We start from the raw sequence: 17378 nt of genomic DNA on the forward strand, positions 1-17378 counted from the left end.
ATTTAAAGCATCATGTTCAAATACTGGCTCTACCACCCACCAGCTGGGTGACTTTGGACACATCACTTAACCTCTCTAGAGTTTAAGTACTGTGAAAATCAAATGAGATGTGAGAAAGTAGTTTGTAAACTGTAAAGCCTTCTACAAAGGCTATTATCAATTCAAATTTCTCAGTTTTAATTCCTTTTTGTAAAGGACTATCTTCATTTTATATCATATATTCTTTCAATGGAACAAGGACACACTTAAAAAATAGTATTCAAACAAACAAATAGAGCAACTCAGTTTATTACATGCAGATTCTTCTGCATTGTTGCTAACAGTTCACTGGTCCAAAATTACTAAAATACTTAAAAAACTATACATTATGTAAACAAAACATAAATAAGACAGCATAGTTCTTTGTACATACAGTTTAGTACAGGTTGTTAGGAATTTAGGAATATGTACAATTTTACACCATGGACTGCATTTTCACAATGCATAAATATATATATATTTTTTACAGAAACAAAAATAAGATTTCACTAATGACACAAAATACCATATTGTAGATACACACTGCAACAGTCCAAATTCAAGAAGAAACATGTCAATGCAAGTGCGCAAAAGGCTAGCTTACTCCAAACTAGTCAAACTTGACTTTGTTCAATTTGTTATTGAGACAGGTAAAGCCTGTCTAAACAAACAACCTCTGAGAACATATACCAATGAGTGAAATGGAACAGATATTTCCCTCCCCAAGAAAACAAAGCCTTGTTGCAAGCTAATGAAAGGTACATTAACACACACACACACACACACACACACACACACACACACACACACATTATGTATAGTATGTTTCCAACAGTATAATAAACGGTTAAAATTTATATGGGAGTCAAAACAATGCCCCATTATTTAAAAACTGGCTCGTTTAGTCTAAATTCAAGATGCAGCTGTGTCGGGCTTCTCTAAACCAGATGACTGAAAAGCAGGGAAGACAGAGGCAGGATTTCGACTGGCAGATACAACAATTTGAGAGAGAGATGAAGAGAGTGAAGAAACCTTAGATGCTGGAGTACTTATGGTATTCAGAATGGCTCCTTCCGGGCTAACCAACAATTTTTTGACTGATGTGTCCAAATGAAATACAGAAGTACTACTTGGCAGTGGAGAATTACTAGAGCAAATGGCAGAAACCAAAGATGTCTTAGCTAAGAGAGTACCTGGAGGAGACTTAATTACTGAAGTCAATGACACCGTTGGAACAGGAGGTGGAACAGAAACTTTAGCAGTTGTGTTTATGATTTGTGGTGTTGTATGAACTGTGGGTGGAGAACTTGTATTCCCATGAGAGTTTACAATTTTTGTAGAGGTTCTTAGAGATTGTTTTACAGGTTGCCCACTTAAAGAATTATTTGATGCTAATGTGGTCTTCTGGACAGGATTATCTATTGGTGTGGGCTGAATGCCTTGGCCACTGTTAAGCACTAAGGGAGGTCCATATTTTGGATTAGTAGATATAAGGAGAACATGGCTGCCAGCTCCAAGACCTTGTGGTGGAACAATAAAACGGGTTCCATTAATCATGATCTGAGTACCAGGTGCCAAAGGTGTACTGGTGTTGATGACTATTTTTTGCTGAATACAAGGTTCACTGAACTGACCTCCTACCACACTAGTTACATTTGATGGTGCTGTAGCAGTGTGAAGGGCAGAGCCACCCAGAGTAGAATTGTAACTGGAGGTTGATTTTACTAAAGCAGGGGACACTGGCTGGTTTGGCAGAGAAGCAAAACTGGAAATATTAATTATTTTACCTGGACTCGGTGAAAGGGATGGCAATTCAGTTTGAGGTTTATTTGTGTTTATATTTGTTGGCACTGTAGCTGAAATCCCTGGTGACTGAAACTGGACAGAAGTCCGAGATTGTCTTTTAGAAAGAGATAAAGAACGTGAGGCTCCTGTTACTGTTGCCACTTGTGGAACCCTGTTGATTATTTTAGGGGATATAGTCACAGGTGTAGGCAAGGCAACATTAACAGGGATCTGCAAAGCTGATGTCAAACATTTAGGAGACACTGTTGGTTGTGTAGTTGAAATCAGAACAGATGATGCAAGATGTCCTGTTTTCACAGTTGATATCGCCACAGTGTTTCCGATATTTGACGTGCAAAGTCTATTTGACAAAATAGGCATAATTCTTGAAGAGGTATCATTTCCACTGACTAAAACAGGAGGTCGTGTCCCAACTGAAGCAGAGGTTGAGGTCACTGAAAGAGAACCTAGAGATACATTTGCTCCTGTTACTGAAAACATGTTTACTGCTCTTGCTGCAGAAACCACTGATTCATTAACAGTAGTATTTTGACTCACAAAATTTGAGCTTACTGGAACTGAATTACCACTTGTTGACAATGGCAAAACATAGCCCTTGGTACTTTTTTCTTCTCCTTTTGGGGTTACATTTTGCAATATGTTAATTGATGGTACAGCTGGCACACTGCCTGAAGTATTTACAATTGCTTGACCTATGTTTAGTCCAATTTTCACATCTTTTATCTGAGACACAGTTGGTGATGAGTTTATTTTTATTGGTGCTCCCACTGTAGATGGAATTAGTACTATCTGGGGCTGCTCTGGAGTCTTAACATATGCTTTACTCAAAGAGGGAGGGAGAGTTTGTTTTAATGGTTCTGCCACAATAGTTGAAGTGCCACTGGAAATGGGAGCATTAATAAAAACTAATTTCTGGGCAGAAACACCTGTAGGTGTCGGTGCAGGTGTCACATTGATTGCAGTTCCACTGCCAGAAGAAAGAACAGATGGAGCCGATACCAGCATAACTTTCTGAACCGCAGTCCCACTGATCACATCTCCATTTGTTGCTACTGTTGCTTCTGATCTTGTAACAGGGTAACATTTTGTAATATAATCTGTTTGTTGCTGTTTAGTTGGAGTATGAATAGAATTTGCATTGGTTTGTCCAAAATTTCCTGTTGGTAGGCTAATTACACTTACTGAACTATTTGCTGTTGATGGTAGCAGAGTACTAGAAGAAACAGAGGACTTTAAGGGAGAAGAGGGCATGTGTGAAGTCTTCTCTATCATGTGGCCCAAATTACCACTTAGATTAGGTTGGCTTAATGTAAATTTGAGATTTTTCCCCATGGACGGATTAAAACCAGCTGGAATGGAAACAGAAGTCGGTGTTTGGCCAAAAGGTGGGAGACTAGATGTTGTAGTCATTCCAGCTACCGGTGGAAAAGCAGAGGATGATGAAGTTGATTTTGGCACCAGAAATGCCTGAAGCTGAGGAGCAAAAGTGAAAACTGAACTTGAAGATAAACTGTTGGGTGAATTTTGATCTGTATTTGTCTGTACTTTTACAACTCCAGTGTTCCCACCTCGTGTCCTAACAAGAATTGACTGTGAATCTCTTATACACACAGTTTTCAATTCTTGCTTTGCTTCAGAAGAATCAGAAGTTTGTTGTGCAAAACAGTTGAGGGAGCTACCAGGATTTGTAGATCCACTTAGTGTTGTTGCTGATAACAGAGGCTGAACTGTTGACGAAATGGTGGGTGAAGCAACAGGCTGGGGGAACGTGGCTGCTGAAACTGCATTCTTGACTTTTCCCACCTCATTCTGGCTATTCTTAACTGGTGGTGTTAATAAATTACTTACGGAGGTTACAGGTGACAAAGGCTGTGGTCTAGCACTGCTCACATTTGACAAAGGTGTAATCGTCTTGTTGAAAACTGCGTTAGGTAGATGGGTAGAAGAAACAGCTCCTGTTGACTTGACAGGAACTGTTGCTGAAGAAGCATTTACATTTGCTGTCTGCTGGAAAGATGAACAATGCTGTTCTGTACCTTTTTGTTGAAGTGGCGGTATTTCTTTTGCAACTGCTCTCCCTTCCTTGTGCTGAATCACAAAATTCTTAGGCAGAATGAGGACCTGCTGCATGATTTTTTCTCCTGTTTTAGAATCTAGCACAGGTTGCATCTGAATCTTTACAGAGCTGTTATGAAGATCTATGGGCAACCACTGGCCACAGGGCATTTTGTATACCATCTGTAAAGGACCTTTTGTATTGGTGTGGCAGGTCAATGCTGGCTTTATGGGGCTTGCTTCTGGGGGAGATAAAACTGGCTTTTCCACAGCAGAAGCACTTCTACCTGTAGAAGGGGGCAGTTGATTTGTTAAGGTCACTTTGTTCCCAATATTTGTTGCAAGCAAGGCCTGAATAGGTTTGGTCCCTTTCTGGAGAGTAGACACTGGTGTTGAATCCACTGAGGCAAATGACTCTGGAAACAGTGGCTCTGTATGGTTTGACTCATTCAAACAGTCAATCTGCATATCATCTTCTGCATTCTCAACTGTTGTCTCATTTGTGCTTAACTTTGCTTTCTTTCTTGGAGAAAGCTCCTTTGTGCTATCATCCAGATGACTAGTTTGTCTGGACTGTCGCTTAAGTGTTTTAGGCAGTGTCTTCAGTATATCTTTAGAAGGCAATTCCTTTCTTAATAACTTGCTTCTGGCCATAGGAAAATCTATTTCTGACAATTTCATATCATCTGAAAATTATAAAACAAAGTTTTTTGTTAATATAAACAGCGAGTGAATAGTAATAAAACCAGTTATTTTTTAAAAAGTCAATCTTTGAACTGACAATTTAGTAAGAAACCTATAGGGTGATTCAAGTCTCAGCACCACTGATGGAAAGGTAAGGTGACCTATGACATGGTAATCTTGATATTATAAACATTTCCAAGAACAACCTATTATTAATGAGAAAGTTATTTTTGGTCAACTTCTGCTAATTCTGCTGACCGTACAAGTGCAAAAGGAAATTTTACATCTTTTAAAGAGATCAAGCCAGCAATTAGGGAGAATAATTTAGATTTGGAAAGGAATCTAGTCTAGTTTTCTTCATAGGAAAATGTTGATGTCAAAGAGAGATGGTTTCCCATTCTAATCTATTTTTAGTGACTCTAAAGGACGAAAAGGGTCCAGCTTTGCTGGTGTTTAATTATCCCTACAGCAAAAAATTTATGTTCATATCTGGTCAGACTGGGTTGATAAGAAGTTACTCTTTTTCAATTTACCAAAGACATAAACTACAACAGGTTAATTCATTTCTAACCACAAATTTTCACACTAACCCTCTTATATAACGAGAGTTATTTAATTAGATTTATAGAATAGAAACTGATGAGTTGAAATAGTGCTTCAAAAACAGTGATAAGAGGAGGATGAACCTATTTCAAAGGAACTGCAGACCAAGGACGTGTGCTCTGTATGAGCAATGGCACCCCTATAGTTTGAGGTCAGGTGCTGGCTCCAGAAACTCCTAGAAACATAATAATGACTTCAAAGAACCTTTCATAAGGACACAGTACACCATCAAAACATCAGATTCCCCCAATCAATATATGTCATTAACCAGATTATTTTTAGCTCCATAAAATATACTAAAACTTCTCTTTGTGCTTTTAGTGTTAAGTTAAAGAAAAAGTTTTAATGCCTACCTGAATCAAAGTGATCTTTCTCCAGGATATCTAGAGGTTCTGTTAAGTCTACAGACTTACTGATGTCCACTTTAGGAGATTCCTTTCCAGGATCTCCTTCACCTTCTTCAGTACCCCATAGTTCTCTAGTAAATTTATCATGATCAGGTTGTCTTCTGAAATCATCATAGTCTTTCTTTAGGCGGCTCCTGAAATACAATGCCCGACATAATAAAAAATGCTTAGTTCAGTCTTGCCAATGATTATTGTTCAAGAAGATAAAACCCAGGGTATAGGCATAAGAAATTGAAAAGATTTTATCTGCAATTTCAGAATAAAGTGTTTGAGCATTCCACCTATTTGCTTTCTAAACGCTGCTGTTAGAAAGGTAATTTTTTTCTAAGTTATTGATTTTAGATATTCTTAAAATTTCTGATTATAAATTAAAAAGGTCATTTAAAAAAAGCTTATCAAGAAATTTTAAGAAACAGTAACTATCTACAGAGATTAACAAACAAAAAATCCATCATTTAATCCTGAGGGTAATTATTTCTAAACCTTTGGATCTCATTAGATATAATTCTTTATTAAGCATAGGAAAACCAAGCATAAAGGTGGTCTTCCCGAGATCCTTTTCACATAAAAACATAAAAGCTATGTTTCTATGAAACTATGGAGAAATGGAAACATTTCCAAATGATTATACGGTATTTTAGAGATTCTTTGTTATTCCACTTGTTTCCAACTGAGTTTCTCTATTCTACCCCTAACCTTTATACTACCTGTTTATTTTCTGTTTTTTAAAAATAATATGAATATACATCTTCTAATTTATTTTTGCTACAAATTCTTATTTTTGCAGATTGAAGTTTAAGTCTCACTCCTGTCATTTAACAGCTGTTACGACTTTGGGCAAGACTTTCCAAGCATCAGGTTACTTCTTTGTATAACACGGATAATAAAAGTATTTGCCTCAGTATTTGTGGCACATAAATATTGAACAAATGTTAGTTAATAATTACTCTGAATTTATCTGTTTTAAATTAATGCTTATGGGTTTTATGGAGTAGGCAAGGGCTCTAAGGTACTAGAATGGAAAAAGATAACAAATTAATTTCCTTTTAGAAATATCTACATGGAACTCATCATTTCCTTCCTTCTCAGTCCTCTTCTTAGTGTCAGCTGGTGACTCTGCTCCTTATTTCAGAGAAAATGGAAGCTATCAGACAAGAATTTTCACATGCTCATACCTCATCTGCAACTTAAGACCTTCATTTGTACTCATATTTTCTGTCTTCTTATACAAGCTAACCTCTCCACTTAAGCATCCTCTCTCACCTCTTCAAGAATATCGTTCTACGAAATGTCCCTTTCTTTGCCTGAGTCTATTTTTGCCTCTGTATCACATAATTTCTACCAGTATACAACCATGTTATTTCTCTAATTAAAACAACAAAAACACACAGGAATACCTCTCTTGACTCCAACTTGTCCTTCTAGGTACTGCCCTCTTTCTCTGCTCCACTTTACAGCAAAACTCTAGTTCCTCTCCCCTAATTCTCTTGAAGAGACTCCTAACTTTTACCCACTTTTCTACCAGCACAGCTCATCAAGGTCATCAATCATCTCCATGCTGCCAAAATTCAATAATGCATCCTCAGCCCTCATATTCCTCAATCCATCATGAGCAGTCCTCACTGACATTTTCTTTACCTGGTTTCCACGACACCACTCTTTCTCTTGGTTTTCCTCCTATCTTACCGAACACTCCCCTTGGTTTTCCTCCTGTCTTACCGAACACTCCCCTTCCTTCTCAGTCTCTTCTGCTTAGTACTATTCATCTCCACCATCTCTAAATATTGGAATGCCACAGGATTCGGTATCTCTCCTTCTTATCTACGTTCACATACTAAGTGACTTCTACCAGTTTCATAGCTTAAATATAATCTATATTCTGACAACTCCCAAACTTAAATCTGGCTTACTCCCTTAGACTGGGAACTTATACTAAACTGCCTACTCAATAACTCCAATTAGATGTCTAAAAATCAAGGGAGAAAGAGAAAAAAAAACATTGATGTGAGAAACATCGTTCGGTTGCCTCCTGAGAGCACCCTGATCAGGGATCAAACCCTCAACCTAGGTATGTGCCGACTGGGAATCGAACCCGCAGCCTTCTGGTGTATGGGACGGCACTCCAACCAACCGAGTCACCCAGCCAGGGTCCCTTTTTAAATTGGATTGTTTTATTTGTGTGTGTGTGTGTGTGTGTTGAGTTGTATGAGTTCTTTATAAGTTTTAAATAGTAACCCCTTATTAGATGTATAACTGGTGAATATTTTCTTCCATTCAGTAGGTTGTATTTTTGTTTTGTTGGTTCCTCTGCTGTGCAAAGCGTGTAGTCCCATTTGTTTATTTTTCTTTCATTTCCCTTGCACAAGAAAGTGTATCAGAAAAAAAATATTGCTAAGAGAAATGTCAGATATTTTATTGACTATGTTTTCTTTTAGCTGTTCTATGGTTTCAAATCTTACATTTAAGTCTTTAATCCATTTTGAGTTTATTCTTATATATGTTGTAAGAAGGTGGTCTAGCTTCATTTTTTTGCATGTACCTGTCCAATTTTCCCAACACCTTTATTGAATAGACTGTCTCTACTCCATTATATGTTCTTGCCTCCTTTGTCAAATATTTATTGACCATAAATAGGCATGGGTTTATTTCTCAGCTCTCTATTCTGTTCCATTGATCTGTATGTCTGTTTTTATGCCAGTACCATGCGGTTTTAACTACTGTAGCTTTGTAGTACAGTTTGATACCAGGTAGTAACATCCAACCTTATTCTTCTTTCTTAGGATTGCTGTAGCTATTTGGGGTGCTTGTGGTTCCATATAAATTTTTGGACACCTGTTGTAGTTCTATGAAATACGCCATAAGTATTTTGATGGGAACTGCAATGATTCTACAGATTGCTTGGAGGATATGGAATTTTAGTGATGTTAATTCTCCTATCCAGGCTTCCACTTATTTGTATCTTCTTCAATTTTGTTCTTCACTGTCTTATAATTTTCTGAGTATAGGTCCTTTACTTCCTTGGTTAAAAATTTTCCTAGGTACTTTTTCTGATAGTTCATTATTGGTGTATTAAAATGTAACCAATTCCTGAATATTTATTTTGTATCCTACTACTTTACTAAATTCATTTATCAGTCCTAGTAGTGTTTTAGCAGAATCTTTAGGGTTCTCTATATACAGTATCATGCCATCTGCAAATGACAGTTTTACTCCCTCCTTTCCGATCTGGATGCCTTTTATTTCTTTCTCTTGTCTATTGATGTGGCCAGGATTTCCAGTACAATGTTGAATAGAGTGGTGAAAGCGGACATCCCTGTCTTGTTCCTGATTTGAAATGAAGCACTTTAGTTTTTCCCCACTGAGTATGATGTTGGCTTTAGGTTTATCATATGTGTCCTGTATTATGTTGAGGTAATTTCCCTCTATTCCCACTGTGCTGAGAGATTTTATTATAAATGGGTGCTGGATCTTATAAAATGCTTTTTCTGTATCTATTGATATGGTCATCTGATTTCTATTCTTCATTTTGTTTATCTGGCATATCAAGTTAACTGATTTGTGGATACTGTACCAACCTTGCACCCCAGGAAGAAATTCCACTTGATCACAGCATACTATCTTTTTAATGTATTACTGAATTTGGATTGCTAATATTTTTTGAGCATTTTTTCATCTAGGTCCATCAGGGATATTGGCCTATAATTTTCTTTCTTTGTAGTGGGAAGACTTAATATTTAAAGATGTCAATATTACCCGAATTAATCTACAGATTCAATGCAACCCCCTATCAAAATCCCAATGGTGTTTGTTGAAGAAATAGAAAAACACATCTTAAAATTCATATGGACTCTCAAGGGACCCCAAATAGCCAAAACAATCTTGTAAAAAACACAACAAAACAAAACCCCACCAAAGCTGGAGTACTCACACTTCCTAATTTCAAATTTACTACAAAGGTACAGTAATCAAAATAGTGTGGTACCAGCATAAAGACAGACATATATAGGCCAATGGAATAGAATAGAGGGATATTTTTACACCTATGTTCATTAGTGCAGCATTATTTATTTCTAAATAAACCCTTTTGTTATATGGTCACATAGTTTTTTACAAGGGTGCCAAAACCATTCAACGAGGAAAAAAGAATCTTTTCAACAACTGGTGCTGGGAAAAGTAGATATCCACATACAAAAGAATGAAACTAGACACTTTCCCAACACCCTGTATAGAAATTTACTCAAAATGGATCAAAGATGTAAATGTCTCTTAATAGAAAATACAGGGCAAAAGCTTCATGACATTGGATTTTCTAATGATTTCTTGGACGTAACATAACTCTAAAGACACAGGCAACACCAACAAAAAGACAAACTGGACTTCATGAAAATTTAAAAGTTTTGTGCATTAAAGGCACTATCAATAAAGTAAAATAGTAGCCCAAGGATGAGAGAAAATATTCATAAATCTTATATCCAATAAAGGATTAAGAGCCAGAATATACAAGGTGTCCTGAAAACATGTATACACCCTTTAACAGCTGATAACTCAATTTTCACTCCTTTTCAGGTTTAACTGGTTTGAAATAATGGGTGAAGCCAGACTAAGTTTTGAACAAAGAAAATTTGTCCACTAGAGTTTTTTATGAGGATACATAAAAGATAAAAATTTATGGTATAAAACTGGCAACAGTGGACGAATTGAGGGTGCATAAATATCAAATGAAATGATTCTTGATGTTTGTGATTCCACTGTTTTGTGTTATCAGCAGTGCCTGGACCAGAACAGTCATCAGTTTGAAAACAGGTGTTGACCAAAAAAGGAAAGAGACTCATTTCTGTAGATTCTTTGAGATTTGAAAATGAACTGTATGTTAATAAACAGTGACTTTATAATCATTCAAAGTGTGTATACATTTTTTTGGAACACCTTATATATAGAATTCCTAAAACTCAGCAACAACAAACAAGCTGGTTCAAAAATTCACAAAAAAACTTGAACAAACATTTCTCCAAAAGATATACAAATGACCAATAAGCACACAAAAAAGATAGTCAATATCACTAATCATTAAAAAAATGAATATAAAAACTACAATATACCATCCACTTCATATTCATTAAAACAGCTACTATTAAAAAAAAAAACACTAGAAAATAACAAATGTTAGTGAGAATGTGAAGAAACTGGAACCCTTGTGCACTGTTGGTGGAAATGTAAAATTGTAGTCACTGTGGAAAACAATGTGTGGTTCCTCAAAATATTGAAAATAGAATTATCCTATAATCTGGTAATCCCACTTCTGGGTATATACAGAAAGAATTAAAAGCAGGGTCCTGAGATATTTGCACACCTATATTCATTAGTGCAGCATTATTCATAATAGCTAAAAACACAAAAGATACCTAAGTGTCCACTAAGGAACATGGGGTAAATGCACACAATGGAATATTAGCCTTAAAAAGGAAGAAAATTCTGCCATGTGCTGCAACATGAATGAACATTGAGAACATTATTCTAAGTGAAATAAGCCAGTCACAAAAAGACAAATATTATATATTATATAAGAACTTATAGTTGTCAAAATTATAGAGACATAATATAGAATGGTGGTTACTAGGGGCTAGGGGGCAGAGAAAATGCAGAGTTACCAGGTATAGAGTTTCAGTTCTTGAGATAAATGGATAATAGTAACAAAACATTATGAATGTATTTAAATCACTGAACTGCACACTTAAAACTGGTTAAGATGGTAAATTCTGTGCATTTTACAATAAAGAAAAAGAATGTAAGCCGTAGAGTAAGGGATTTATCAACATTATTTTTTCAGGACTTACAAAGTCCCTGTACACAGGAGGCACTCAAAATATGTTAAGTTACAAATCAACAGAAAACTACTAAATATTCCAGGACATTTCCCCATAAATCCTAAATTAAGAGCCCTAAAGTAAGTAAAACAAATGATAAAGCTTGAGTTACCTGTTTCTTTGAAAAGCTTTCATCAACTTTGGTTCCCATGGCAGCAATTCATTTAAAAGGCGTATCAATGTACTATGCAATTCTTTTACAGCTTGCCTCCGATGATACCATTTGCCCTAAAAACAGAATTTTAAAAGTAAATCCCTTAGATTTAATCAAAAAGTGAACGTCAAAAGCCTTATTTTCTGAGTAAAAACCAAACCACCAATCCCATAAAATAAATGTTATTTCTTTAGAAGGTTGCAGAAAGCAGGGAGTATACTGTAATAAATCTTATTTGATAAACTGGTCATTTTCAATACTGTAATGCTACAGAGTTAATAATTACTCCATTTGCTAGGCATTATCGAAAGCATTTCATTCATATATGGGGGGGATGGGGAGAGGGAAGGAGAGATGAAGTGAGCATGACAGTGCACACACACTCTATTAAAACCCTTCTGAGGTATGTGCATTTTAGTCTCACTTAACAAATGATAAAACTAAGGCTCACAGAGATTAAATGATCTGTTTAAAGTCCTATGAGTTCAACCCGCAACTGCCTGATACTGAAGTTCCCAGTTCTTAAAATTACATCACTATCTCTTGAAAACTGTATCACATAAATTCAATCTGACATAGGGCATAAAAATCTCTAAGATATGCTTTACCAGTTCCCATAAAATTATTCAAATACCACAGGAATAAGTTTATAGAAATTATATCTCTAGGTAGCCTATACCCCATTCTCCACAATGTTAGTGTACACCTATCAACATCACCACCACTGTCATCATCATTTACTGTTATATAACACATGCATTTCCCTTTTACTTTGGTAAACAGCTTTGAGATATAATTCACATACCATGTGTCCACTTGTTTTATTTTTAATAGCAAAATACATACTAGTATATATGTTATGGATTACATTTAGCATGCCAAGAATTAGACTTAATTTCATAGCAACTGTTGAGTCAATTTGCACATATGTAGAGCAAAATGTATTCTAAATTTGTGCATAAATTTCCCAATTTTGTGTGTGTGTGTATGTGTGTATGTGTGTGTGTGTAAAACCTTCAAGATTTCAGCATGGAAATTTTAGTCGCATATAAATCTAAGGGATTAAGTATACAGTTCCTACTCCCCCAAAGTTTTGTTTTAAACCAACAGAATGTTTAGGCACATAAAAATAAACAACTATTATTTCTTCCTCTGAGGATTTTTCAATCTTGGAAGGAGAACTGTTTATTAAAAGAGTAGGAAGATGTGAGATTTTATGTGCATGTTTGCCTAAATATAGAACCTAGGCTCACTCATCCTTGTGTCGTCTTAGTGGCATGACAAATCATAGCGTTGTGAAAAAATTTCAAAAAAAGTAATTTTATTTCATGTAATATACTAACGTAGACAGACATATCTTCTCTCTTGCAAATACTTTCTAAAAGAACCCTACATAACAATAAATTATACCTCAAGTCTTTTCCCGCTCAAAGGAATGTTTTGAAATAGTATGAAGTGCTTATTCTAACCCATGAAAACAAAACTATTAAATGATAAACAATAAAACTGAACGAGATGCCCAGCCGGGCATGGCTCAGCGGTTGAGTGTCAACCTGGGATCCAGGCAATCGGGGTTCGATTCCCGGTCAGGGCACATGCCCGGGTTGCAGGCTCGATCAATGACTCTCTCATCATTGATGTTTCTATCTCTCTCTCCCTCTCCTTTCCTCTCTCTGAAATCAATAAAGATATATTTAAAAAACACACACAAAACCGTTCTAAAACAAAAACAAAAACAAAAACAAAAACAAAACAACAACAAAAAAAATAAAACTGAACGAGAGCCTGGCCAGGCGTGGCTCAGCGGTTGAGCGTCGACCTAGAATCCAGGCGATCAGGGTTCGATTCCTGGTCAGGGCACATGCCTGGGTTGTGGGCTCGATCAGTGACTTCCTCATCATTGATGTTTCTATCTCTCTCTCTTCCTCTCTCTGAAATCAATAAAGATATATCTTTAAAAAAAACAACAAAAAAACACACAAAACTGAACGAGAAATAACTTTCATGTAGGGAAAGTTAATTGAGGAAGATGAAAAAGCAGATGAAAGCTGCCCTAAATCCTTTGTGGAATGAGATAGGGTTTTATTTCAGTAAAAAACAGAAAATTTTTAAAAAGGGGAAAAAAATAGAAAATATGAAGGTGGAGATTTTCCCCTTTAACAAGGCATGTCAGCAATGTTATTTTCCCCTTCATAACTACCATGTGGCTCAAAAATAAAATGGTGAGAGTAGAAGTAAACTTTTCCTAAGTTAGAGCAGAAAGAGGGAAGAAATGAGGAATGAAGATGCAGAAAATATCCTATGTGGTATAAATAACTGGAAAAGTGTTAACAGGCCAGGGGGCGTGCTAAATTCCTTTTAACTGGGGGTCAGATAGGGAAGAATGGCAGATGCAGAATGAACTCAGGCAGTATGGCTGCTGTCTAGGTTAGTGTGGTGGTGATGGGGTGAGGAATGCAGAAGGCCTACCAGTGTTATGGGACCTTAGAACTAGGCAGGTGAGGCAGAGGAGGGGAGACTGTGTAGGCGGATGTCATTATTTCAAGACATTTGTCAGCTGTGTCTGTACTAAATAACAACATTAATTATTGTAGAGAAGAATTTTTAAAAGATTAGGAAGATTTTACCTTTTGGTTTTACGTTGGTTAGTAAATTTTAATTAATCAAATGCCCAAAAAATAAACTACCGAACTAGTTGATGTACGCAGGAAAGGGGTCATAAATATTAAATCAGAGAACAGATTTCTAAGTTCCATATAATTCTGTCTTACCCACTGACCTGTATGGAAATGTCTATGGCCTTCTAACTTTATATACCTATTTTTGTCTTCTTCCCTTTCTTTATATTGCATATTCCCAAACTGAGATAGTGATATGGTATTTCATTTACATTTAAAAGTACATATTTAATCATTCTGTATTTGGGAAATAAACAGAAAGTCTATTGTTTACATAACACAAGTTATAGAAAGAATAAAATATTTTGATTAGAAGATACATATAAAGAATACAATAACCTTGACAAAGGGCATTCCTATACCCTGCCATGGTGTATGGGTGTCCAGAGTTTTTAGGTTGATCAAAAGGGGGCACAGGTTTAAAAAAGTTCAGAATCGCTGCTATGGGACTGGGATTTAAGGTAAGGTTCTTTAACTACTTGATAGTAAAAGAGAAACTCATACTGCTTGTTTCATTTCTCTTCTTGCTTGGTCAATACAACCCAAATGGAATTAAAATAATTAAGTCCTTTTCTACCAAGAGATTATCTGAGTATTATCAGAACTTCAAGTCAGGTCATTAACTAAATACTGGCAATAGCTCTTCTGACTGGTCAACTTGATTTACATATGCAGATAATGAAAAAACTAAGAAAAATGATCATGTTTCTTCTAGGATAAAATTATTAAAGCTAAAAGGGAACTCAGGACATAGTTTTATAGAAGAAAGTGAGTTAAAGTAGCATATAAGGAAGTACTTGTAGATAGCAGTAGACTTTAGAATAAAATCCTAGGTCTTCTAAATGCTAAACTCTCCTCTCCTTCCGCTATATAATGCTGCCTTTCTTAACCTATACACAGGCAATTCCTAAAGAAAGAAACTATATGGTATAAGTACCTATATTTGCATGTAGGGTATCTCTGTAATGCAAAAATTACAATCTCAAATTTATTGTTTAATTACAATAGTACTTAAAATTATAGTGATCTAAAGTTTAAAAGTAAATTAAAAAATAAGGAAAATAGCAAGTTCCCCTATTTTCAAAAGAGAATATGAATGTAATGAAAATTAGAAGCTCTTACAATCTGTATCTGCACTGATCAATATAGAATCAAAGATAAAGATGGTAGGTAGAAGAAATGATAAAAGGTCATTAGTGGAACAATGCTATAACTGTTTCTCTAATAAAAATATATTTAATAAGCTTTCTGTATGTAAATTTGGCTCTGACTTTTCTTCATAAACAGGTATATGAATGAGAATAAACTGTTCTCAAAATTAGAATTCTCACTATTTTCAGGGATAAAAAATATTTTCTAAAATAATCCCAATGTGTTATATGAATGTTAATAATTCAAACATTTACTGAAAGTCACTTTAAAAAAGGAGAATAATGTTTTTCTCTTATGAATTTATTATAAAATTTACCATAGAATAGAGTATGAATTTCAAGCACACACCATGGAACCAAAGGCAGACAATGTAGATTAAATCTGAAGCTTACCTTTCAATAATTTCTTATCCAATGTCCACAGCAGCTGCAGATTGCCAGCTCCCTTTTCATAAGATGCCCCCAACTGCCAAATAGTGGAGGTTTTATAACCTCATAGGGATTACTACAAAAAGGAGCTGGTCTATGGTCATAAGGTAAGTCCTTTATTATATTATGCAGTTTTATAAGTTTTTGAATATGACACATTAATAACCTAGGGAACTATATGGAAAAAGAAACTTTAAAAAACTTATAAAACTACACAATACTGTAAAATGAAAAGCTGAGTCTATGTGTGTAAAATGAGTGGGGAGGGAAACTTACCTTACAACTAAAGAACAATTCCATTCTGCGGCAGTAATCTGAAATGGGTATGACAGTGCCAGCATAACGCTGGCTGGGGTGTTGCAAAGAGAGGGAGTTGGCAATCTACTGATGTTGGGGACATTGGTCACCTAAAAGGAAGAAAAAGAGGAAAAAAAATAAATTCCAGATTTATCAACTATCTCACCACCACGGACATATTTTGCACATTTTAATAAATTTAGATGGGTTGACTGTTAAACTTAGGTGAAAGTAACTTGTTTAAACAATTCTTTTATATAGATTTTCTTATAACATTGTATCTAAACAAAACAAGTATTAACAGTCAAATGGAGGAAAAATGATACAAAGAATGTTTTTTTAAATTGAGAGGGCATTATTATGGACATAAAAGAACATTTTTATTAAAAAGAACAGTACAAAACCATGATGGATATAATAAAGGTATCATTATATACTTTTACTTATAAATACGTTGTTAGAGCACACAAATGTGGATTGTATTTTTTATTACAGGCTTGGTTCTTGTTCCATAAATAAATATCATCGTGGAAAAGAGAGAAAATAACAACATATCATTGTTCGAAAAGTTGTTTTCAAAGAACTTTTAGTAAGGCCAAATGGATCCATACACAAAGAAGTCTCATTTAAAATCACTAGCAATATCCAAAAGGTTGCAAATTTAAATTCATATGTGTAATAACACAGCACAAATCAAATGAACTGTAATTAAGTATTTTAATAAACTAATGATTTGGCATTCTCCTAGTCCAAGTAATATTAAATGAAAAGGTAATAACTATTTACCTTTTTGTTACTGCTTACCTAAAGAAACTACCACCATATTCATAACATATTCCTGCATATTCACAGTTCTGGGAGTAAAACATCATGTTTATCTTGGTGAAGTCCCCTGAAAAAGTGCTAGCTTGACAGTATAGTGAAATGTCTGCATATTAGTATGGAAAAAGTTAAAATGTATTTTAACACTGCCAGAAGTTCTAATATGAGCTATCATATGCTAGTATTTTCTCTTGAGGTACTCTTACACATTTTCACTTAAGACTAATTTAATAGAAAAGGAAAGCATTTGTACTTTATTTTATTTAAAAAAAAAATGTTTTTTTGATTTCAGAGAAAGGAAGGGAGAGTGAGAGAGAGAGAAACATCAATGATGAGAAAGAATCATGGATTGGCTGCCTCCTGCACGACCCCTACTGGGGATTGAGCCCCCTACTAGGGATCCAGCCCGA

General features: G+C 35.3%; 1 protein-coding gene across 3 annotated transcripts in view; it reads right to left on the minus strand.

The window, feature by feature from the left end:
- Window positions 1-272: 272 nt before the first annotated feature.
- BRD10 (bromodomain containing 10) overlaps window positions 273-17378 on the minus strand; it is an 83023-nt gene continuing 65917 nt past the window's right edge. For all 3 annotated transcript variants that reach the window (XM_081152355.1, XM_081152354.1, XM_081152353.1), the window contains 3 exons: window positions 11550-11665; window positions 5520-5707; window positions 273-4565 (listed from right to left, as the gene is read on the minus strand). In XM_081152355.1, the coding sequence (XP_081008481.1) occupies window positions 931-4565; window positions 5520-5707; window positions 11550-11665 (3939 nt within the window). In that variant the 3' untranslated portion in view covers window positions 273-930. The remainder of the gene's footprint in view (window positions 4566-5519; window positions 5708-11549; window positions 11666-17378) is intronic.

Source organism: Miniopterus schreibersii, assembly GCF_964146895.1.
Source record: "Miniopterus schreibersii genome assembly, chromosome: 11".
NCBI lineage: Eukaryota > Metazoa > Chordata > Mammalia > Chiroptera > Miniopteridae > Miniopterus > Miniopterus schreibersii.